The sequence below is a fragment of the Lepisosteus platostomus genome, chromosome 24 (assembly GCF_059453375.1).
Source record: "Lepisosteus platostomus isolate fLepPlt1 chromosome 24, fLepPlt1.hap1, whole genome shotgun sequence".
NCBI classification, from domain to species: Eukaryota; Metazoa; Chordata; class Actinopteri; order Semionotiformes; family Lepisosteidae; genus Lepisosteus; species Lepisosteus platostomus.
In genome coordinates this window covers 4,552,171-4,575,780 of record NC_142634.1, presented here as the reverse complement: position 1 = coordinate 4,575,780, position 23,610 = coordinate 4,552,171, and the positions used below count along the sequence as shown (strand labels likewise).

Genomic DNA, 23,610 nt, shown 5'->3' with positions numbered 1-23,610 from the left:
TGCCCTGCCAGTTCGCCCCTCACTGCCTGGGCTCGAACCCGGGTCTCCGGCGTCACGCAAGAGGGATCTCGCCAGCTGAGCTATGGGAGAGCTCCCCCAGCCCGGGCGGCTGAGATCCCTGTGGTACGCAGGGGCGTATTCGTGACGCTTGCCAGGGTGGGCTCCAGCTCGCCTGCAGCCCAGAAGGGGAAGAAGCGGGTAGGAAAGGGGAGCTCTTTCCTGGGGCCGGCGCAGGAGCGGGCAGTCCTCAGGGAATGCGAGATCACCCCGCGGGTGACGACTGCGAGGGCCCCCCTGCGCCGAGCTGCTTTCCCTCCCTCTTCCCGTTCCCACCCCGCAGGCGGATGTGTGGCGGTCTCTCCCTGCAGCTGCTCAGAGTCCCTGCTCTGACACAGCTCGCCCTGCGGCCTGTTTCTGCTTTTGACGCCTCTCTCTGGAAAACAACCCTTTTGAATAGATATTTCCCCTATTCACACACACACACACACACACACACACACACACACACACACACGCACCTGCCTCCCCCCTCCCTTGCTCCCAAAACCCGGAATGCTCCTCCGGGTTTCACTGGAAAACCAGGATGGCCATGAGCTGTCACTGTGGTCACAGTGCATCGAGCAGGCAGGGAGAGCTGTCAGCTCTCAGGCTGGTTCTGCTCGTTCCCTCCTCCCTCTCTGCTCGCTGGCAGCCCGATTCTCTGCTTTTTTTTAAAGTTTTGATTTAGGCTGCATGGCAAAGCATGAAGGACAGCAGAACAAGAGAACCGTGAGTCCATTTCTTGGGTTTCTTTGCCTTGCCTGAGTTTGGCGTCAGTTTTTAATTGGACCTGTGCTTTCCTTGGAAAGCTGCTGGCACCTCCTGTGTGGCCACACGTCGCCGATGCTGGTTGGGCGGGTTCAGGTCGGGGGGTCAGAGACCGCAGGGTGGCCTGCAGTGGCAAGTGGCTCTTCTCTCCCCCGTGGGCGAAGGGTCAGGGCGTGCGTCGGGGGAGACACGACGCTTACAGGCCCAGTACAGCACAGCGCTTTCTGCCAGCTCAAGTGTAGCACAAGCACGAGGCTCGAAGATATATCACAGGCCCTAAAACATCACGTGTCACACCAGGCTGGAAGGTGCTACAAGACGCTCTTTAGTCCTTGTGTCAGCCTCTGCCTTAACAGAATAACTCAACACAAGTAGACAACGTTTGGATTTGCAGTGTCTTGCACCAGACCTCAGTCCTGTTTCGGACACTTGTGATGGTTTCAGTGTGATCGTGCCTGTTTGTGACGGTCAGCTTTGCAAGCAGACGGCTGTACTGCAATATAATCGCCACACACACACACACACACACACACACACACACACACACACACACAACAAAATCGCTTCTAATCACAGATGTACTGTGGCTGTGATCTGAATTCCCTCTGTCACTAGTGAAGATTCTGGAATGCCTCTTGGACAGCTCTGGAATCAGAGTATTGCACGGATTTGTGGAATCAGTAGGCTGGGAGGAATTTGCTGTTCTGTTAAACACGGCCGTTCTGACAAAGTTGTAGCCGGTCCCTGTATCCAGGCAACCAATGGCCCTCAGCGGTTGCCATGGCGAGAATTCTTTTCAGTGATGTCATCACCGCCAAATCTCTCCTTTTCTCCCCTCCGCCGAAAGCAGGAATGAGGGGCTTTTAAAGGGGGCAGAAGACCCCCCACCCCCGCCCCTCTGTCTGCGTGGAGTGGAACTAACAAGCTCACAATAAGCAGCACTGAGAGCCGAGCCCAGCTCCAGCTGCTACACCCAGGCCACTTCTGGACTGGAAAACAACCACCATGACCAGGTCTGACAGGCACTGAGGAGCAGTCTAAAGACACCGCGTGCCTGCTCTGAAACTTACTGGGTCATTTTCATGTCTGAAACCCAACCTGAGTCCTCAGTCCCACAGCTCTCAAGGCACGTGAGTCTATACCACGAAGGATGTCGTGGGCAGAGTTTGTTTCGCATTAATCTCTTTATCTCGTGTATCAGGTCTGCTGCTCTGTGCCTGAGGAGCCTGGCGGAAAATCGGAAATGAAAGGTTTCAGCGCGCTGGGGGCACCCAGCTCTCATTCTTACGGCTCTTGTTAACTTTCATTGTGAGTTTCAGGTGCTGCGGGAAATAATCGCAGGAATTGTTCTCGGAAATAGATCTCAGCTCACAGGGCCCCCGGAGTACAGTTTGTCTCTGCTCCCCCCCCCCCGATCGGGTGAGTCATGAGGAAATGAGCTCAGGTCCGAAGCACAATTCCGTGCAACCGCCGGAGCTGGAACCAGCACAATTCCAGTCATCACAGCGGGAGGGGTTGCCAGGGATACCAAAGAGATAACAGGCTGCGCAGTTACAGCGGCGAATGAAGCAACAGGTGTTTCGCCTTAAATGCAAAAGTCACGTATACAGTACGTTCTGGCACAGGGACGCGGCCCAGGAGTTTCTCCATCTGCTTTATTCCCGCAACAGATCCGACCAGCAGAACCCAACTTCTAACACACCCGCCGTGTCCCCCTGTTACTCATACACCTCGGGAATGAATACGAGTTTCAGACCTGGACTGGTCATCTTCGCATGACACAGAAGATCGCCTGTGCAACTTCACTGTTCTCAAGATCCCAGCTGGAACGCAGCGGGATTGGGTTGACATCTTACGTAATCACACCCGAAGAAGGCTCCACGGCCGAAACGTTGTGTTCTCTTTCTTCTTTTTTTTCAGCATGGAATAAACCTCTTACTTGTGTCTTACGTAATCGATTGGTTCGATGCACTAAGAGCCGTGACAGGCGGCGGGGGAGACGTGCTGGCGGTGGGATGCATCCTCGCCCTGCCTGACCCTTGTTATCTGTCCGCCTTACCCTGCCTGCCCTGTCATTAACACGCACCTAAATGCGTGCCGAGGAGTCAGTCTCAGAACTTTCTGTGGGTTGGCTTTTTTTGTACCCGTCCACTCTCTCCCCCCACATTCGCGCTGATCGGAGCTCTGACCTCAGAGAGCGGGGGCGGGGTGGGGGTTGAGGCGGTTGCCTGACTGGGGTTGTGCGCTGACGTGCTCCCCAGGGAATTCGCTTTGTCCTGCGCGCTTTATGACTTAACAATTCGTTCTCCCGCGGAGTCCTGGTGCAGGCTCTCCCGGGGGACGTTTGGACACCCGAAGAATTAATCTCTCAACCCTCCCCGAGACGGTTATTTGTCGGGGAAACCGCGGCGGTCAATACCTGCTGTAGTCACAAACGTTATTCTGAACGCACGCCCCTCAGTGCGAGAGGTAAATCTCGTAGCTTTCTGCTTCTTTGTCTGGGCAGTCAGGGGAGCCTGGGACGCGGTGTATCTGTTGCCGGAGAATGAAAGTTTCCGAATATTATTAAAGAGTCTAAAACCGGTGAAAATGCACTTGGTGACCGCGCATTTGAGGAGTTAGTTTGCGGTGAAATAAAAAGACGAGAGAAGGTTCTGGAGTTCTCTCGCGCAGCCTACAGTAGCTCTGCTTTAGACGAGTACTTTGAAAATGAACCCCAAGAGTGAGACGAAGACAGCGCAGAGCACCGAAACAGATGTTCGTGAACACCACAGAAGTTCACACAAGAAAATCTCAAGCATGAGAGCAGTTTATTTCTCTGTACTTTTTTTGTTTTACACGTCACACTTGAATTGATCAAACATGCATTTCTTTTTACCATTTCTTAAATACAAAAATAAATGCTTTCAGATGAAAAGGCGGTTGAAAAAAAAAACGTTACACAGTTGCGCACGACACAAAGCCGGACTGGCTGTACAGGAGAGTTACGTGGTTTAGTTTTTCTGTCTTTAAACAGAGTATTTCTGCTCGGATGCAGCCAAAACAACGAACAAGCAGCCAGGGACGAGCGAGACAAAGCTATGAGCTCGCTGCTGTTTCTAAAAACATCAGCCGCGTCCCTCTGTTACTGATGCACCTGAGGAATGAATATGAGTTTCAGACCTTAACTGGCAGCTTTGTATGACATAGAATTTCGCTTGAGCGACTAACTGTTCTCAAGTTCCCAACTTGAAGTTGCTGGATTTAGTTTCAGTGAAACATAATGACGGAAAAATGTCTTTGGGGGACAGCGGTATTAAGGCAGTGAGCCCCTCTTATCAACAATAACACGCTTCCAGGAACAAACACTTCACGTTCAGTTCAGTTACAGAATATTCAGAAATACACTTTTCATATAACATTTACAGATACAAATGCACAAGGGCTATCAAATCCCGAGTTACAAGGCGTACAACGGTTTAGGAAAATCGACGAGCTACGACTAAAATCTAAAGAAAATATATACTTTCAAATTCATAACAGAAGCTCCGCAGTCGAGCCTGCGGCTGAACCCGGGTACCTAGAAGAAATGCGTTCGACTGGTCGTGTCCTCCTCTCGGTTTCCTTGGATATGTCGAAACAAATTCGGTCACACCGATTCGTTTATTTGCGATCCATGACAAGTCGATGGGGGGGAAAAAAAGCGAATCGTCCCGATTCCAGTTCGGACTGGTCGGATCACATGTGCAAAAGCGTGATTTCCAGAGTGGGGCTCTGCTGGCAGTCGATGTGAGGTCTTCGATCAGCCCAGAGACCGACAGGTGCCGCTGGCTAAAAACACAACAGCTGCCCTTCACGGGGCGAGATGGGGGGCAGCTAAACGTAATTGCCCTTGTCGTAGTCGCCGTTCTGCGTGGCTCTTTTTGTAGGGGCGTATTTGACCGAGTAGGAAGAGCTCCCCGGCGCAGGACACGAGCAACAGAGCAGAGTCCCGCCGATCAGCAGGAGAGCCGTGGCCGCCCAGCCGATGTACAGCGCGGCTCCGATCTCTCGCTTCTGCGACGTGGGCACCTCGGGGTTGTAGAAGTCCACGATGATTTTGTTGGCCATCCAGCACAGGGGCACCAGCACGAACAGGCCGCTGATGATGTAGATCACCCCGCCGGCGTTCACTACGCGGGCTTTCACCTCCTCGCCCTTGATGCAGTTGGTGCACTGCGCGCCCGCGATGGTCACCATGAGCCCCAGCACGCCCATCACCGAGGAGATGATGGTGAGGGCGCGGGCCGTCTGCAGGTCCTGCGAGAGCGCCAGCACGGAGTCGTGCACCTTGCACTGCATCTGGCCCGTGCTCTGCACCACGCAGGTCATCCACAGCCCGTCCCAGATGGTCTGGGCCACCACGATGTTGCTGTCGATGAAGGCCGTGACCTTCCACATGGGCAGCCCGCACGCCACCATCACCAGCAGCGAGCCCACGATGCACAGCCCCAGGCCGAGTATCTCCAGTCCCGCAGAAACCATGTTCCCTGGCTGCCTTTGTGTCTTCGGCGTCTGCCTCGCAGAATTCAAAAGCGTCGCTTTTTTTAGGGGGGGGGTCTTATTCTCGGCGCTGGAGTTTTAAACCTCCGCCGTGCCTTGGAAAGCGAAGAACTTTTTTGTATTCTTCTCACTCGCTTCGAGGGCACATCGCTGTCTGTGGGCTTGCTTTCTTTCAAACAAAACCGAAAAGGGTCTTTCCTTGGCGGCCGTCCCCGTGTTCCCTCCGGCTGAGACGCGTCGCAGACTGGAGTGCAGAAGTAAGCGGCTCGGAATATTTAACTCGCGGGGTGGGGATTTCCACGGGTGTGGGGAGCCAGGCGAGAGGGAGGCCGGCGCCCAATGAGGGAAGCCGGCATCCTCTCTCGGCCAATGGCGAGTGCGCTCGACAGGGAGTGAGAGACACACAAAGCGCCGGCGATTTCCAAGAACAGTTACTCAGCGCTGAATGGGACAGGGGACAGGGGTGGGAGAGGCAGAGGGAATGGGGGAAAGAACACGTTCGTTGTTTCGTACATCCTGCCGTGGTTTTTAAGAGGGCTTGTTCGTAAAAAAAAAAAACGTGCGGAGCTCTTTCTTGCAGTTGTTACAGCCTCAGAAAACAAACGCCGAACCATATTCTTCTGTAATAACCGACTGTGTGTTATTTTATTTTACAACCAGGCTCGTTGCGGGGTTTTTTTTTTTTTGTTTATCTGAAGGAGAAACGTGTGGAAGGCCGCGATTGTATTTAGTCACGGCGAGCATCCGTGCCCCTTCACTTTCAGTTACCGCTGACAAGGTGTCCGAGACCCCGAGCTCAGCCGGCAGACGCGGGGGTGATCAGGAGCGCGAAGGGTGATCAGGTCTCCTTTAACCCCCTCTTTCAGCATCTGCGCCTTCCCCCACGAGCGTGTTCAGCAGATTTCGCATTGTTCCCTTTTCTGTTTCTTCTTCTACTTTATATGGTAGTCTGTGGAGGCTCGGGGCGAACAATAGCCGTGCGTTTCTAAAAATGTATTTCGGCGCTGCTGCAAACAATCGCGGGAGTTTGAAGCACCATCTTTCGGCTATGAATACTTTTTTAAAGGACAATAAAAGCCCAGATCCCTATCGGACATCTGTACTGTGTTTTTCTTCCCTGCACCAAGCCCGACTTCCACACCAACACGAGGGGGAGCCTGGGGTACACCGGCCCCCGACATTCTTTACCGAACTGGCTCCCTGCTGCCGCGGGTTCAGAAAAACAAGCCCTCGAAGACACGTCCACAGCCCTTCCTAAAGTTACCATTAGAAAACGACAACAGTGGGTTAGAAAGCAGTGTTTGCGCACTGACTGACACGCACGATTCTTCTCGTCAATCCCAGAACACGACCCGAAAGCCGCTGTTTCCGTCTTGGCTTCTTGTAAATCGTTAACCCTGTCTCGAAGCCGCACTCCTCTGGGTAGTCCGGCGAAGTCCAGCCCGCCGTCTCCGGGAAAATCGCTTCCTCCCCGCCGGGCGCAGGGAGGCTGGAGCCGAGCCCAGCAGGGCCGGACCCAGTCCGTCACATGCGAACTCCACAGGGGCAGAGCGAGTCCACCACCCTCCGGCAGGGCTACCCAGTGCACTGCCCTTTACCACGGAGCGCAACAGAAAGGCACTGGTTTCTGTCATCCGTGGCTTGAACTGAACCCCAGAGCACAGCTTTGCGGCAGCTCATCCAGTGGCTACAAGCAGAGTGTGTGCCCGGACACATAGGGCTCAGCTTGGAACTGGGAACCAGTGTGAAATGTGCTGAGAGGAGGGTTCCCTATTCCAGATGAGCTCCAGAGTCTGGTTGGTGACCCACCTGCTCAGATTGTTCCAGGAGATCACAGAGTGCACCTCCGGACCCCCAGAGTCACAGTCCAGCAGGTGTCCTGGGTCTCTTTTAAACTGCCCACAGCTGCAGACTCTTGGAAAAGTGCTCAGCTGTAAGACCCGATGATCAGCTCAATGAGGTCATGTAGGACAACATACACTTGATTTCTTGTATTAGGAATTTGTGTTTTCGCATACCCCAGCTTGCTCTCCAAGAGACACACAGACAGGGAGAGAAGCTGGGGGTCAGAGCGCAGGGTCAGCCACTTATACGGCGCCCCTGGAGCAGTTGGGGTTAACGGCCTTGCTCAGGGGCCCAACGGAGTAGGATTCCTCTGCCGGCCACGGGATTCGAACTGGCAATCTCCCAGCCACAGGCACAGATCCTGAGCCACAGAGCCACCGCCCTGCTGTGTGGCCGGACTGCGATGGTACAGGCTGTCCAGCCCTCCAGCACAGGAGCTGTGCACCACTGTGCTAGACCCTCTGTTGCTCTAATATCTGTGCTTCGTATAGTTGTCTTTTTTATGATGGCGTCACAGTTCCAGGGTCGGTGGTGACTCTGGCCAAAGACACCTGTCTGTGTGGAGTTTGCGTGTTCTCTACAGTCCTGCGACTGGTGTCCCTTGTACGTGGGCGCAGGCGGACAGGCTCCAGCTTGTCGCGCCCCCTGCCAGGGTCAGCGGATTTGGGATAATGGGTGGAATCATCTCACTCCCGCAGCTATCCGTCCCTCGGATTGGAATTGTGCTGAATTATTGTGTTAATTGTTTTCTGTGTGTTCTTTGGCTCTAGATCGTGTTTTGCTCCAAAAAAACCTAAGTTTTGATTGTCTTGGAAGTGAGTCACCTTGGATAAATAAATACTAATGGGAGGAAATTGCAAGCTGCTTCATCTGTAGCTGCGTTTCTTCTGACATGTGAGAGCCTGACCATGGCGGACCCGGAGAGGGAGCTCAGACTGCACTGGATTCGCAGTCCGGGCTTCAGGCTGCTTTTCAAGTGCATTGAGCTCCAGACCTGGTCACAAAGCCCTCATGAGCACGCGCAGTGCTGGATTCATCGTGGGACTTCTGTGCTGCTACTGTGGATGCACCTTCCTACGGGTTCCTATGGATCTCACATGTCCTCCAGGCTTTTGCGGTCCCGGACTTCGGATTATAGTCCAGCGCAGTAAAGGACAGGGATGTCACGCTAAAATCATATGAAACCCTTGTAGACTGTGTCGTATGCAGTACAAACACAAACAGGAGCATAGATCTCCCCCAGAACGTACGAACTGTTACAAATCAGAGGGGGGCTATGGGTCCATCCAGCTCATTTAGTAATTAATTGATCCAGGGACTAGCTGTTTTGCTGGAAGCAGCAGGGTAATCAGTTTTGACTACATGGCTGGGAAGCTTGTTCCAGACCCCCACAACCCTTTGTGCAAAGACGTTTCTCCTGTGTCCGGTTTTAAACTCACTTCCCTGGTGTCCCCTGGTAATCCCGAAGTAGGACATTAAACATAGCGGCAGCTGTGCCGCGCTGTCAGTACGGTCTCCAGACCCGACACGAGCGCCTGTGTGGATGAAATCCGGAGGCCCCCAAGGCAGGCCCCTCCTTCGTCCGCACTGGCACACCCCCGGAAGGAAAGCGCTCTTTCCCAGTGCTGCCCGAGATCGCCTTCCATCATCTCCAGAGCTCCGGGAGCTGTTGTGTCTAAGGGAGAGGTGGGATTGAGCCGGTTTGTTTTGTGTTCCCAGTGGATGCACTTTAGGCTTTCCGTCCTGCAAACCCTGGGAGTCAAGGATGAGTGTGGTTTTCACAGGGAGAGAACTTGAAGTACATCACTCGCCACTGGAAGTGCTTTGTACAAACTGTCCATAGGAAATCAGCTTGGAAGGTTAGCACTGTGTACTTATTGAGCCGACACAACGCACAGTGATTGAATGATGCTCGCTGTGTGGTCTCAGCGCCTTTCTGTAATCCATGATAATTATCCTGGATTTGTTCATGATGCATAAGATAAGATAAGATAAGATAAGATAAGATAGGATAAGATATATATAATATTTTTATGGACACCCAGCACTCCTGAACATTTAAATAGAATAGAATGCAAAAAAGAGAGAGAAGAAAAACATGGCACATTATACTATTACAAAAAATAAGAAAAACATTGCACATTTTACTATTTAAAAAAATAAGAAAAATATTGCACATCACTCTACACTCTACAGTATAACACATAACAACATGTAACATTTATAACACATCACAAAAACATATTGCACTCAAGTGCAATTTTGACTCAGAGTCAAAATTGTGTTTATCCTTGACATTTGTGTCTTTAATGGAGAGTGGAATACAGGAATGTTTGTATCTGTTTGACTTTTATTTGGGAACCCTAAAACGTTTGCCAGAAGGAAGATGATATTCAGAGTTGAGGATGTGGGAAAGATCTGATATAATTTTTCCTGCCTGTTTGATTAGGGAGTTTTCACAGATTGTCTGCAGGGAGGGGTGCTGTTTCACTCCCATGACCTTCAAAGCTGTCTGGATGAGGCGGGTGATTTGCGATTTAAAAATGAACTGATAGATGACCAAACCACACGGTAATACCATATCTGATAATGCTCTCGATTACAGCACGGTAGAAGAGTAGGATTACTTCCTGTCGAACTCCAAACACCCTTAGTCTTCGCAGGAAATATAAGCGCTGCTGAACTTTGGAGCAAACACTCTCCACATGAGTAGACCAGCACAGGTTATGGTCTATGTGTACACCTAAGTATTTATATGAGTCAACCTGAGTGATAAGTTTGATGTGGACTACTACCTGTGAGTGATCACCAACTGTCCTGGGATCGAAAACTATTTCTTTTGTTTTATTAGGATTCAAAATTAGGCTGTTGTTGTCACACCATTGCAGAAATCTTATAATGTTATGGTTAAAAGACATTTGCTACAGCTTATAATCAATAGATGGGGCTGCAGCAGAGCTGAAGTCCACAAACAGCATCCGAGCATAGGCATTGGGGTCCTCTAGGTGTTTTAGAATAAGATAAGGGGGAGTAGTGTCTCACAAATATGTAGCGTTCTCTTGGAGATTTCACCTGAGGGACGAGAGCCGAAGTTGAAAGGGTTGTCATTTTTCTGTTGCAAGTTGGTGCCGTTTATGAAGAGCCCTGCTTTCCGAAGGCTAAGGCTTTCTTTAAGGACTCTTTTAGGAGCGAAAATCAAACTTGCATCCCTGCCTGGTGCCACACGTCGGTCCCCCTGTGTTGTGTGTCAGCCTGCACTGCTGTAGCCTTGACCTACTGTGCCTCCCTGGCTTAACAGTGCGCTGCTGTGCTGAGCAGTGTGAGAGCAGAGAGCAGCTCAGGAAACTGCTCACATGCCTTCAGGAGAATCAAAACTCTTGCACAGAAACCACGAGATGCAGGAAGGTCCAGTCATTCTGAAGTGCATCATTTTCCCATAATTAAACTGCAAGATGAATATCACTGTCTATAATTACTTATGATCATCTTAAATTAACTTCCTGTCATTTATCAAGCGTCAAACAGAAGACCAGAAAAAAAACCCATCCTCAAGGAAACTCTCAACTTTTAAAGAATGTATTTTGCTCAAGTGTGAAACATAACAGGAAACTTGCAAACCCAAGGGAGAGGGAGGGAAATGGATCTGGCCAAACTGGGCTTTCTGTGTCACAGAGGGCTTTACTCGTCAGGCACCTGTCCAGCTCAGGGAAGACATCACCAGAGCTGAGCCCTGTGACCCCTGACCCATAGTGTTCCAAACATGAGAGTACCTACATTGCCAGAGTAGATAGACTATGACAAAAGAGAATTGTGGACACATGGTTGGGCTCCAAGTTATATTTAAAACATAAGAAAGTTTGAAAATTAGATGACACCATTTAGCTTTTTTTCTATTCTGTAACTACAGGGTTAACCACCACTAAGTCCATAAGCAAAAATCAGTGTCAAAAACTACAACAAACACTTTACAAAACTCATCCCACTGATAATACCAAGGGATATCAAAACCACACTAATGTACCTGTCCATTCTTAGTTCAATCTGGTTTCTGATTTTCTGGCTCCAGGATTCTCAAGACCCGCCAGCTTATCAGGATGCTGTTCAAGTTTTGTTTTTGTTGCTCTGCACTTGTTTAGTCTGAGACACCAACCTGTAATTTTGCTTCTAAATTTAACAGTGTGATCTGTGTGGCAAACCTACTGTTTGTAGTGTAACCTACATGACATTAGAGTTCCAGTCGCTGCCATTTACAGAGAAGAGCTGTTCTCTGATTTCTGTCTTGTCTCTATCCCCTCCCCCAGGTTTCTGGCCTTTTTTACATTGAGGAGCAGCGCTGGTGAATTCACACAGATGGCAGGGCATACAGTAAGGTGTAGGCACGTATCCAGTCATGCTTGTTTGTGTATTTCTGCATGTAAATAAGTAGCAAAAGAGATCACAGCTGAAGTGAAGACTGATTGCCTCAGAGGATGAGCAGTATAATAATAATTATAATTAATAATAATTGCTTACACTTATATAGCGCTTTTCTGGACACTCCACTCAAAGCGCTTTACAGGTCATGGGGATCCCCTCCACCACCACCAGTGTGCAGCCCCACCTGGGTGATGCGCCAGTCCGCTCCCCACACTCCAGCTCTCAGTGGGGAGGAGAGCAGAGTAATGTAGCCAATTCATAGAGGGGTATTATTAGGAGGCCATGATCGGTAAGGGCCAAATGGGAAATTTGGCCAGGACGCCGAGGTTACACCCCTACTCTTTTCAAGAGGCACCCTGGGATTTTTAATGACCACAGAGAGTCAGGACCTCGGTTTTACGTCTCATCCGAAGGACGGCGCCTTTTTACAGTATAGTGTCCCCGTCACTATACTGGGGCATTAGGACCCACATGGACCGCAGGGTGAGCACCCCCTGCTGGCCCCACTAACACCTCTTCCAGCAGCAACCTTGGTTTTTCCCAGGAGTCTCCCCTCCAGGTACTGACCAGGCTCACACTGCTGAGCTTCAGTGGGCTGCCAGCTGTGAGTTGCAGAGTGATATGGCTGCTGGCAAATGACTCTTTATGGTGTCTGTGAATGCAGGGGAGCAACATGGATGGGATGCCAGTCTGTCACAGGGCAGACAGCCACATGCTCATGGCAGGGACAAATTTCCCAGAAGCCGATATTCCTACCAGCATGTCTTTCGAGTGTGGGAGGAAACCGGAGCACCTGGAGGAAACCCACACAGACGGGGGAGAACATACAAACTCCACACAGACAGCACCCCGGCTCAGAACAGAACCCAGGACCCCAGCGCTGTGAGGCAGCAATGCTAACCACAGCACTGCTGTGTCTTTCATTAACCTCTCAAACTGGAACGGCAGAAAAAAGTTACATGGAGAGTCTGCTCATGAAAAGAAGATGAATCAGTGTTTTGGGTGTAGTTTTGTCTAATGTTAGGGGTCGGGTTGCAACTGAGTCAGTATAAACAGCTTCCTGTTCTGCTATAAACAGAGGATTACAAGGCGATCGCAACCCCAGTTGCAAAACTCCTAAATCGTGACTTCTTGTGCTTGTGGGGTCAGAACAATATCTGATCATGGGACCTGACAGTAGGCTTTATCAGTCAGCCAGCAGGAATTTCTGCAACATTCCTGCAAGTGCGACGCAACTAGGCCAATGACCCAGATGTCCAGCAGCTATTCAGAAGATTAAAAAAAAATCCAATCATGATCTCGAAACTGTCAGTTTTGCGGACCCTTGCGTGGTTCAATTGTTAGAATGTGCCCAAGTATGGAAAGGAATTTCAACAGGTCGGCCTGTCACAGCCAGAGCTGCAATTATTTACTAGCTGATAACTGTGCAGTTCAATGTAATTGCAGCTAGGACGCTGGCTGTATGGGTGTGCTGGATGAAGTGGACTGTAAGGGCCTCATGCAGAGTGGGTTGGAGATGAGTGACCCCAGCGCAGCCTGTAATTGGCTCTTGAAGGTCTGCCAGTTGGAAGGCACAACCCAATTATAAGATCTGACAGAAACACACAGCAGATGCAAATTATTTTGGCCTGCTCAAACAGGGGAGCTAGAGCAGCCTGGTTCCTATGCAACATAAGACAAGTTGAAATCTAAGCCATGGTAGTATTGTGCAAACGAGGTAGTGGAATCGAAGTTCTGCACGAAATTTGTGCACAGGGTCTTTTCAGACAGCAGACACCGAGAGGCTGAAGGAGCCGAGCCTTTTCGAGTCTTGAACTCACAAGACTACAGGCGGACTACAGGCGGATTCATCCACGTGTCGAAAATCCTCCAAGGCTCTGACAAAGTCATCCCAGAGGTCACAAGTGGGAAGCTGTGGACATGAGTGTCAGTCTGAACAGGAGGCACCTCTTCACTCGGAGGACTGTGGGAGTGCTGACACACAGGCGCCTGGGACTGTGATTATCGCCAGAGGGATCGTTGCACTGAGCACGTCGGCTCTCCTTTCACCATTTCGTGTGCGTTTCACAAGACTCGGTCTTCCCACACTTTCCAGATCTGAACGTCAACCACTGCTCAGCATCCCCTGACTCTACCTCATCTCCTGCTTCTTTTATTTAGTTCAGCTGTCAGTGGTATCCAAAGCGACTTAACATCTGTTTCCATCCGAACAGCTGGGGTTTGTACCAAAATTAGTTTTCTTCAACAGAAAAGTCCTTCTCGTCACCATAAGGGTAGCAGGGGGGGTGAACAGGTCCCGGGTTCGATCCCAATCCTCTCCTTCCCTCCCAGAGTCTGACTTTGGTAGGTCGTTGGGATCCTAACGAGCGAGAGATGAAGATGTATAAAGTATAAGAACAGCTGCCCATCCCTCCCCCCCACTGCGAGGTACAAGGGTGTAGATGTGGAGGCAGAGAATGTGAAAGAGATTCAAGATCCGGGTGTGAGACTTGTATTCTTTTTTCCAAAATAAACTTTATTTCACAAAATACATTTCACAAAAGATAATTGTAATATAGGTATAGGTAACAGGTAACAGGTGTGGTGGCTCATTCGAAAAAATGTTATTTGATGTTAAGCTAATCATTTTTTAGAATGTAAGAGATAAGATCACTTTATTAGCCCTATACAATTTCTTGCATTAGGAATGTGTCTTTTCACAGACCCCAGCTTGCTCTCCATGAGACACACAGACAGGGAGAGAAGCTAGGGGTCAGAGCACAGTGTCAGCCATTCATATGGCGCCCCTGGAGCAGTTGGGGTTAAGGGCCTTGCTCAGGGGCCCAACGGAGTAGGATTCCTCTGCTGGCCGTGGGATTTGAACCAGGAACCTCCCACCCACAGGCGCAGATCCTGAGCCACAGAGCCACCGCTGTGGAACAAACTGTCCAGCAAGGTATTGACTCTGATACCCTGGCTTCCTCTGGCAAGAAGCTGGCAGGATGTCTGCTGTCAACACCATCGCTTTCCCCCGAGGGACAGCGACCGCGTTTTCCACAGACCCAGCTTCGCGTTCGCCCTGACGATCCTCTCCCTCCAGTTGAGGGTCTCGTTGCCTTGGCTCTGGAACGAAACCCCCAATATCCTGAGGGGCCCCCGTTCAGAGCTCGAGACCTTCCGGAGTCCTTCCAGGGTCCAAAGAACTTGGGTGCGAGATTTATATTCGTAGATAAGCAAAAGTGTGTGAGATTATGATCTAACCTTCTGCCTGAATTTGTGTTGTAAACTCCATTTGGACTGTATGAGTACAGGCTGTGGGACTACAGTGAAAACAATCAGCCTGCAGCTCCAGACTGCCACCCCATCCTAATCATTAGTGGATTTTCCGAAATGTAGATATTATTTTAAAATAATCCGGTTATCTCTTTTAATGTCAAGTCTCTTTTCATGAACACAGAACGATGCAGACCTGGACACATATTTGGCTGTATTATAAAAAAAAACATTTAAAAAGAGAAAGAAAATCTTAAGCTTGCTTGCTGCTGCGTATTGCATGTAAATAGCGCGGTACAATCGCATTAATTTCACGTTTTCGATCATTGTAGTAAACCTTACTTCTAATTCGAATGCATATATATGTTAAAACTCCAACACAACATATCATATGTGTATTTGGCTTCTCTCTGCATGATGCTATTGCATCTGTAAAATTAATTCGTTTGAACACGTTTTAAAATTAGTTTTTATGTTTTTAAAATGCAAGAGAAACGAGAAAGGGTGACGCCACCAACAGAAACAATGGAACGAGAGGAAGACACTGCGTCCCTCAGTCCGCCATGTTGGCTCAAAGCTACCTTTCGGTTACACCATTTACCGCTGGCTGTTAGATCCAAAATGGTTTCCGTTTCACGCAGTTTTACAGTGTTTTCCGAAGCGTAGCGCAGAAGTTTGCATTATGGGATAAAGGCGGAATAAATCGGGGAGGTTCCGGATTCCCTGGATCGGCCTGGGATAGAGAGAAGAGCAGAGGGAGACATCATTTTTAAAACTTTATTCAGGTACATTAAACTGAGGTAAGGAGTGCTAAAACAAACTGCCTAAACTCAGGTGGGCGTGAGCTGTGACGTTAAGGACAAAACCTCCAGGGTCCATTTGTTGGAAGTTGTTAAAGTAATCCTTCTGGAAAACACAGAAAACTTTGGGGTGTGAACAGCTTATTTTGTATCCAGGTGCCCAAAAGTTTTTGTCTATTTGGAAAAAGACGGGAAGAAAAGTCGATACGACGTTACCGAGCGACGAGTTAACTAATAGGCGCACAGTAATGTGACACAAACTGTCCTTTAATGAGCTCTGGTCTGAGTGCAGCCAGTTATAACCCCGGTAATGGCTCCGTCCGGACTCTCTTCTCCCAGCTGGGTGGGGACGGATTTTGGGGAAGAGAGCGCGCCCTACCTCCCACGAGCTTCTCTTTTCCTAACAAATTCGCCATGCACGCCTGATTAACTGCAATAAAACATAAAATCGACAAACTGTTTAATGGCATAATTAAGTCACAGCAATAACGACTCCTTTAATAATAATAATAATTATTATTATTATTATTATTAGCATTAGTATTAGTATTAGTATTATTAGTATTCTTTTCTTACATATATATAGCGCTTTTCTGGACTTTCCACTCAGAGCGCATGTTATTATTAGTAGTAGTGTTGCGTTGTTTTATCAATAACGATGAAAATCCATCCAACCGGTTTAGTCCAGCTGTAGTCCACCAGTGATGCGTCTCATAAGTGTCATTTAATTCCTTGATAAGAGAGACACATCCTTAAAACCTGACGCAATCGCGGGAAGTTGTTTTGGGAAAAAAAATGTTTCTGACAGAATTAATTATTAAAGCTCTTATTCCCTCGTGGTGTTTTGGCATAAGTGACCCCGCTGTGCTTCATCATTTTTATAACACCGTTTTCCTGTTTCAAAGAAACAATCATTAAAGCTCTTATCGTTTGGTGCGCCAGTAACATGGCTGCGAGCCACCATTGAATTTGCTCGGCGGCCGTGATCCCTGGTTGTGCGGGATAAAATATTGTCTGGTTTGCCCTGTTGCACTTTGAACCAACTTTCTTACCTCTGTTTACCGAGGAAAACTTCCACAGTTTTTGAATTGATTAAGCAAATGAAGGTAATGGAACTGTGACTGAAGTGTTTTGTTTTATATCTCAAAGCTTTATGAAATTGAGCACGAAAGTCCATGAATTTGAAATTGGCGACCGTTTCCATCCTCACTGTTACAGCAGTGCTGTGTTTCCTCAGGCTGGGTGTCTGGACACTGTGAATATGAGGGAGAGGTGAGAACACCAGAAGAGTTTTTTTTTTTCTTCTAGATGTGCGGCGAATTCCCCGAGAGCACGCTAACCTTAGTGCACGTTTGGCTTCCAGGAGCTGAAAGACGATTCTCCGGGATTCACGTCTTTCATTTTCCCTGTTTTTATCGCCAACAGAACCTCCTGGGTTTCCCTTGCTGAAACGGCAAATTAAAGAAGCTAGGAAATGATGAGAAAATATGTATGGAGCTGCAAAAGGGACCTTAGCTCTCTCTCTCTTTTTGTGTGTTTTGAGAAAAAATGACAAAAGCCTGTTTTTGTATATTGATGAAATAGTTCAGGTGGGGAGCTGTGTCAGCATGTGTAGGCTGCAAAGGAACAAGTAATGGGTTTATTCCATGCTGAAAAGAGAAGAAAGACACCACAACTGTTTTCTTTTTTTCTCTTTTCAGCATGGAATAAGCCTATTACTTGGTTAAATTAGTCCCTGTGTTGTTTTGATTAATCGGTCATTCATGATTGATTCACTCGAGTGACTCTGCGGCTTGAGCCCAACACCACCTCGTTAGGGAGGAGCTGATTGGCTCAGGGGCTGGTGTGAGCGTCGAGCCTGGGGGAAATCAAGACCGCGTCCGGCTGAAAGGGACCGGCAGGTCCCCGTTATCAAGAGAGCGGCGCCTTTGTGTCGTCGATGAGCCGGAGGCCGGGCTGAAGCTCTCTCCGCTGGGGTGAGCACAGCCCGCGGTTTCGAACCTGGCAGGACGAGCGCCGGTGTGTGGCAGAAAGCCGGCCAGCCTGGGTCCTGTGGGCCCCCTGCCGGACAGCCGGCATTAACGGATCTAGCCGTGTGAGGTCTGGTCAATTAACTGTCAGCCCGCCTGTCCGGGGGGGAAAAAAGGCTTTTGTCCTGATCGATCCACCGCAGATTCCCAGAGGCGATGAGTTTCTTTTTATGCTCTGTGTACGCTAACGTCTGGCGTCGGAGCTTCTGCTTAAAATAGGGAAAGATAACAGGTTTTGTTTTTCGGAGAAAGAAACAAAGGCTCGACTTTGCTGCCGGGCTCGACTTTGCCTGTGCGTTGAAGGAAGAAAGCTGAAGAGCTTCTCTGCCCCGGCTCTTGTAGCTGTAAACCACCTGAGTCTGGGGCTCAGCTTCAACCCCCTGGCTGGGTAGCTGGTCCCAGATCCTCTCCTCCCTTTCTCGCTCCCGGTCAGAGCTGAAGGGATTCTGAAACCCGGCGCCTCTCCCAGGCCTCCCGTTCGCGAGAGTGGAGCAGCCTGGAGCTGAAACGGCCAGCAGTGTGGCACAGCAGTCAGGGCTCCAGACTAGCGCCTGGGGGGTGGGGGGGTTGTGGGTTCAAATCCCAGGGGCGGCACAGCTGTAATGCTCTTCTGTGAGGGGGCGTCGCTCCGTTTGCTCCAGGAAAGAAAATCCCCAGGCTGTGTGTGAGTGGGCACAAGTTTAAGTCACTTAAAAAAAGTAAAAAACGAGCCATCGTGGTGGGGGGGGGACAAGACACAAGTCTGGATGCAAGCAGAGCTCTGTGCGGAATTATATTTCCTTTGGTTGTCAGTTATCAGCTGAGATCTTCTCCCGTCCTGTCGAGGGGAGCAGGGCACGTGTCGTGTGTGTGACGTGTCGTGTGTGTCGTGTGTGCCCAGTTTTGTGCTGCGGCTCACCTTCTTGAACCTGCGGTGACCCTCTGTGCTCCCTCTGGTCTCGCGGTGGGGGCTGTGTGGTAAAATGAGTCGTCTGTCGGCGTGAGTTGAGCTGGTGGCCTTCATTTCTTGAATACGAAACCGAAGATCTCTGACGTTCCTTTTGCTTGGGTTCAGCAGCCCACCCAATCAACAGCCCAGTGTGGATTGTTGTGCAGTATTCTCTAGGTGAGACGCAGTACCATTACAGTTCTTGTCTGTCATTCTTTGTCGGTAATTTTATTCTCCAGGGAGTTAAAAAAAGTGCCCAGTACAGCGTTGCTTTGTAGCACACCACTCGTAAAGTACCCACCTGACAACAGTAAACAAAAGTCGGAAAACAGTGTGCGGACGATTTTGATTTAAAAAAATGACATCCAAGGAGTCTTGTTCGCCTCTGAAGGTCTTTGATCCTGGCTTTCCTCAAAAGCAGCTGGATTGGTCCTGTGGGTGCGGCGTGGCCCAGAGAGCTGCGTCCGTCTGTCAGGGGATCTGAGTAAATGATTCACCCCTGTCGCTGGCCATCTGTTCCCTGGCAGCTCGTGGTTTCCTGCCGCCAGGAGCGTTCTCAGCAGAGCAGAGGGTTCGGCCTGAACCCCCGAGACCCCTCACGCTAACATCTAACTCGGAACTAGCTGTGTTTATTTGAACAGATCGCCGGGCACCATGTTTTTCCGAGTTGTCTGTGGGTTCTGAATTCCGTTGATTGTTCGGGAGTTTCGCAGAACGCCCCGCTCTGCCAATGCTCTGCTCCCCAGATAAGGCAGCAACACAAGACGCACCAGAACAACACGTGAAGAAGAACTTTTTTTTTTTAAGAAAGAAAAGGTACCTGCTGTAACTGGTTTCAGCCGCGGATGACAGTTTTAGTGTTTCGAAAAGACCGGCGTCTTTCTGTAGCGGGGTGTTCGTGAGAACCATTGGGGATTTGAAAGGATTGCACTCCTCGTTTCCTTTAGCGCTTGACTGATTTCTTCTTCTGCGGCCGTCGGGCAGCTGGACACGACACATCTGTGAAAACCTCGCTGCGTATGGACGGCTTCAAACTTTCACTAAATCTCCACTGAAAGATTTGTGGGCCCACTTTGTTGCTGTTGTAAATTCCATTTGGGTTTTTTCTACAGTCCTGTGCTTGATTAATCATCTCCCAGATAATAAGTTGAAGTTGATTTAATATTTTCGCAGACCACTCCAGGTTCAGTTAGCCGGCGCTCTGGAATAACAGCCCTCCCCAGTTCTGGGAGCTGGCTGGAGGTCCGTTCCTGCTGGCGGATACCTTGGTCAGCGCGCTGGGGAGTCTCGTGTTTGGATTAGCTGTAGCTGTTCCTCTGTGGGCCGGCGTGGGGCTGCACCGGTTAGCCTGGCTTCCCTCCAGCGCAGGGGCCTAGGGTTCACTCCCAGACCTGGGGGTACTGTCTGTATGGAGTTTGCATGTTCTCCCCATGTTCACATAGGTTTCCTGCAGGCGCTCTGGTTTCCTCCCACAATCCGGTTAAATAACTTCTGGGGAAATCGGCCCTGGTGTGTGTGTGTGTGTGTGTGCCCTGCCATGGACTGGCGTCCTGTCTAGGGTGTACCCCGCTTTGCATCACACTCCTGTGGCCTCCTGCTTCTGCGTCAGTCATTGACCCCTGAAACATTCCCCACAGTGTCGCAGCCTCTCAGCGCCGTCCTCTGCTGCCTCTCTCCACCAGGCGCTTGCTTCACGCAGTCCGCCTGCTTGGGCAGTGCGACTGCATGGGGGGGGTCAGTGCTGCGGCGGGGTCCCGGGTTCGATTCTGGGCCGGCACGCCTGTCTGTCTGGAGTCTGCATGTTTCCTGTGGGTTTCCACCTTCATCACACAGGCTGGTTGGGTTTGGCAGGCTAATCCAAATGATCTCTTTCTAAAGGGAGGTTTCAAAGAGACCTCGACCTCGATCAGTAGAGCCAGTGACCTCCTCTCCGGTGGCCTTACTGGTGTTTTTTCAGGTTTGTCTGAAAGAGGTGGCACAGTTATAAAAGACATCTATCAAGAGCAGATGAGAACGTCAGAATGGGAAAGAGACATGAAACAGACATTGTTATCCTCAGCCTGCATTGATATCAGAATATTAGGCATGGTTAGGAAATTTGGTTCAGTTTCTGTACAGTAGCAGGAAGCCCTCAAAAGGTCGTTTTCTGAGCAGGCTGGGCTGCTTTCTCCCTAGGCCTTTGATCCCAGTGGCCTGTCGTTACTTATTATACAATTTCTGGGCCGTCGCATACTTTTCCCCCACTTAAACCAGAGACCAAGCTGTTTATTTCAAGCCCGACGCGAAACGTGCTGGGAAAGACCCAGGGGCTGCTGGTGAGCTGCTCTGGGATCCACCCCGCGGAGCGTTTCTGCTGGTGTCTGCGCCACGATGGCGGCTGCTCGAGCTGAATCCCCAGCAGAGCGATGGAGGAAGGAAGGCTCTTCAGCCGGGCTCGTAAAACCTCCTGCCTCATTCACATCCCCGGGTTTTTCTTTCCCACAAAAGAAACCTGCACAATGGGGCTGTAAAATGTCTCGTAAATCTAGGCTCTCTGTAGGCTCTTGAAATGCCTCTTTCAGAGTTTGTTTTCTTAACTGGCGTTTTCTCTGAACAGCAGTGCAATGAATGAGCCTCCTGTGTTTGTGTTGTAGGTTTGGGCTCCTGGTCACTGGCGATGTCTCAGTCTGGAGAGAAAGGGAAGGTGAGTGAGAGTTTCCACAGGCTCTGACTGTCAGAAATTTCACTTGGACACCTGGACGTCTCTTAGTGATAATAGTCACTAATTCCCTACACTTATTTAGCGCTTTTCTGGACACTCCACTCAAAGCTCTTTACAGGTAATGGGGATCCCCTCCACCACCACCAGTGTGCAGCCCCACCTGGATGATGCACCAGTACTCTCCCCACACACCAGCTCTCAGTGGGGAGGAGAGCAGAGTGATGAAGCCAGTTCGGAGATGGGAATTATTAGGAGGCCGTGATTGATAAAGGCCAATGGGAAATTTGGCCAGGACGCCGGGGTTACAACCCTACTCTTTTCGAGAAACCCCTGGAATTTGTAATGACTACAGAGAGTCAGGACCTCGGTTTTACATCTCATCCAAAGAACGGCGCCTTTTTATAGTACAGTGTCCCCGTCACTATACTGGGGCATTAGGACCCACACAGACCGCAGGGTGAGGGCCCCCTGCTGGCCCCACTAACACCTCTTCCAGCAGCAACCTTAGCTTTCCCAGGAGTCTCCCCTCCAGGTACTGATCAGGCTTCAGTGGGCTGTCAGCGGCGAGTTTCAGGGTGATATGGCTGCTGACGAAAGAAAGCTCTTGCCGTCTTCCTCACTGCTCTTCTGAATCAGCACTGTAGTGCAGTACATCTCTTGAGAGCTAAGTTAGTTTCCACACTGTGCTGCAGGTGTAATGATCTTGGTTATGGTGCTGGACTGCCTTCAGCACTCGGTCAAAATACCGTATAGAGGCAGTTGCAGTCAGCGCAAGAGACAGATCCTTTCAGCATGTCTTACTGTTCCCGTTTTCAGTTCCCAGAGGCTGCAGGATATGTGGGATTTGCCAACCTGCCGAATCAGGTCCACAGGAAGTCGGTGAAGAAGGGATTCGAATTCACCCTGATGGTCGTGGGTGAGTCTGCTTGCTGGAAGAGTGGGGGGGGCCGTGGGCTTTCTGGACGGACCCCTCCATGGGGAGTTTCTCTGCCCGAACCTCGGTCATTTCAAAGGCTGACCTCTTGAAACTGTCTCCTGGAAATAAAAACTGGGGTCCTGTCCTGCCCGATAGGGTACAGTGCCGGTCCCGGGAGCACCGGGTGAAGCTCCTGCAGAAAGTCGTCTTGAGGCTCAGCGTGGGGTGTGCTGTCTCTGTTCCTGCAGGAGAGTCGGGCCTGGGGAAGTCGACGCTCATCAACAGCCTGTTCCTCACGGACCTGTACCCGGAGCGCTACATCCCTGGGGCCGCAGGTGAGGCCGAGAGCTGCCCACGTCCCCTGCCCCTCGGAGGCCTGGGGGAGGAGCGGCTGGCGGTGGCAGCAGCAGGACTTTGCCGGACCCCGGTATAGGTCCGGCAGGCCGTGCTCCTGCTGTAGAGTGGAGAAGTGTAGCTTGGCAGGTGCCAGAGTTGCTTGGTGGTCCGTCCGGTCTTGACAAGCCACGCGCAGAGTCCCCTGCACAAAAATCGTAAGGAGGTTTGAAAAAGAGAGGAGTCTGCTGAGCCCTTCCAGATTATTTTGGCTTTAATAGCTAAAATGTCTGAGGATCTCATCCTCATCCTGTCTTTGACACCATTTTATTTACACATCCATCTTGGAATTGCCGATTGTGTGTTTTTCACATGCCTGCACACGGCCACAAACCCTGTGACCGCACACGGGGGAGAATGAGGACGTGCACAGGCAGACTCCTCCTCCCACCCTCCTTCGAGCCAATCGCCTTTTAACACGTCACAGATGCCCCTCCCCCGCCCTAGAGGTTTTGGCATTGATGGGAGGAGCGGCACCACAAGCCTGCAGGCTTCTGCCTCTCTGAGAAAACGGACAACCCTGTCCGGATAATCAGACCTCATCCCTGAAAAGCCGAGCTTGTCGTGTGCCGCCACATTGGGAACCAGGTGGCAATGTGACCCACGTGACCCCGGCTCGAACCCGTGACGCCCAGATCTCAGAATTCAACCTGCACCTTTGCCAGCTGAGTCTCCCGGGAGGCTCTCGCGTCGATCCCATCGGCCGCGTTGCTTTCTCCCCGTCGCCGAACGCGTCCTCGATCCGGTGGGCGTAACACGGTGTTCTCTTCGCCTCCCAGAGAAGATCGAGCGCACGGTGCAGATCGAGGCGTCCACGGTGGAGATCGAGGAGAGGGGTGTGAAGCTGCGGCTCACGGTGGTGGACACGCCGGGCTACGGCGACGCCATCAACAGCCAGGACTGGTGAGCCTGCTCGGCGCTCGGCCTGTCCCGCCTGCGTCTTCCCCGCTTGGCAGCGCTGCTCCTTCTGTGTGTGTTCTTCTGGCGTTGGGGTCGTCGAC

General features: G+C 50.6%; 2 protein-coding genes across 4 annotated transcripts in view; one reads left to right on the top strand and one right to left on the bottom strand.

Moving 5' to 3' along the window:
* Nucleotides 1–3,600: 3,600 nt before the first annotated feature.
* cldn5a (claudin 5a) lies at nt 3,601–5,755 on the bottom strand. The gene has a single exon (XM_088618081.1). The coding sequence runs from the start codon at nt 5,308–5,310 to the stop codon at nt 4,663–4,665; it is 648 nt and encodes a 215-aa protein (XP_088474207.1). The 5' UTR covers nt 5,311–5,755; the 3' UTR covers nt 3,601–4,662.
* Nucleotides 5,756–15,488: 9,733 nt separating this feature from the next.
* Nucleotides 15,489–23,610, top strand: part of LOC148641403 (septin-2) — a 33,031-nt gene continuing 24,909 nt past the window's right edge. For 2 of the 3 annotated variants that reach the window (XM_088618309.1, XM_088618308.1), the window contains exons 1-5: nt 15,489–15,641; nt 21,233–21,282; nt 22,117–22,216; nt 22,465–22,551; nt 23,389–23,512. In XM_088618309.1, the coding sequence (XP_088474435.1) occupies nt 21,256–21,282; nt 22,117–22,216; nt 22,465–22,551; nt 23,389–23,512 (338 nt within the window). In that variant the 5' untranslated portion in view covers nt 15,489–15,641; nt 21,233–21,255. The remainder of the gene's footprint in view (nt 15,642–21,232; nt 21,283–22,116; nt 22,217–22,464; nt 22,552–23,388; nt 23,513–23,610) is intronic. The other variant, XM_088618310.1, reaches the window with a different exon arrangement.

Coding starts and splice junctions, on each gene's coding strand:
- cldn5a (XM_088618081.1), bottom strand. CDS start 5,310: ATGGTTTCTGCGGGACTGGAGATACTCGGCCTGGGGCTGTGCATCGTG.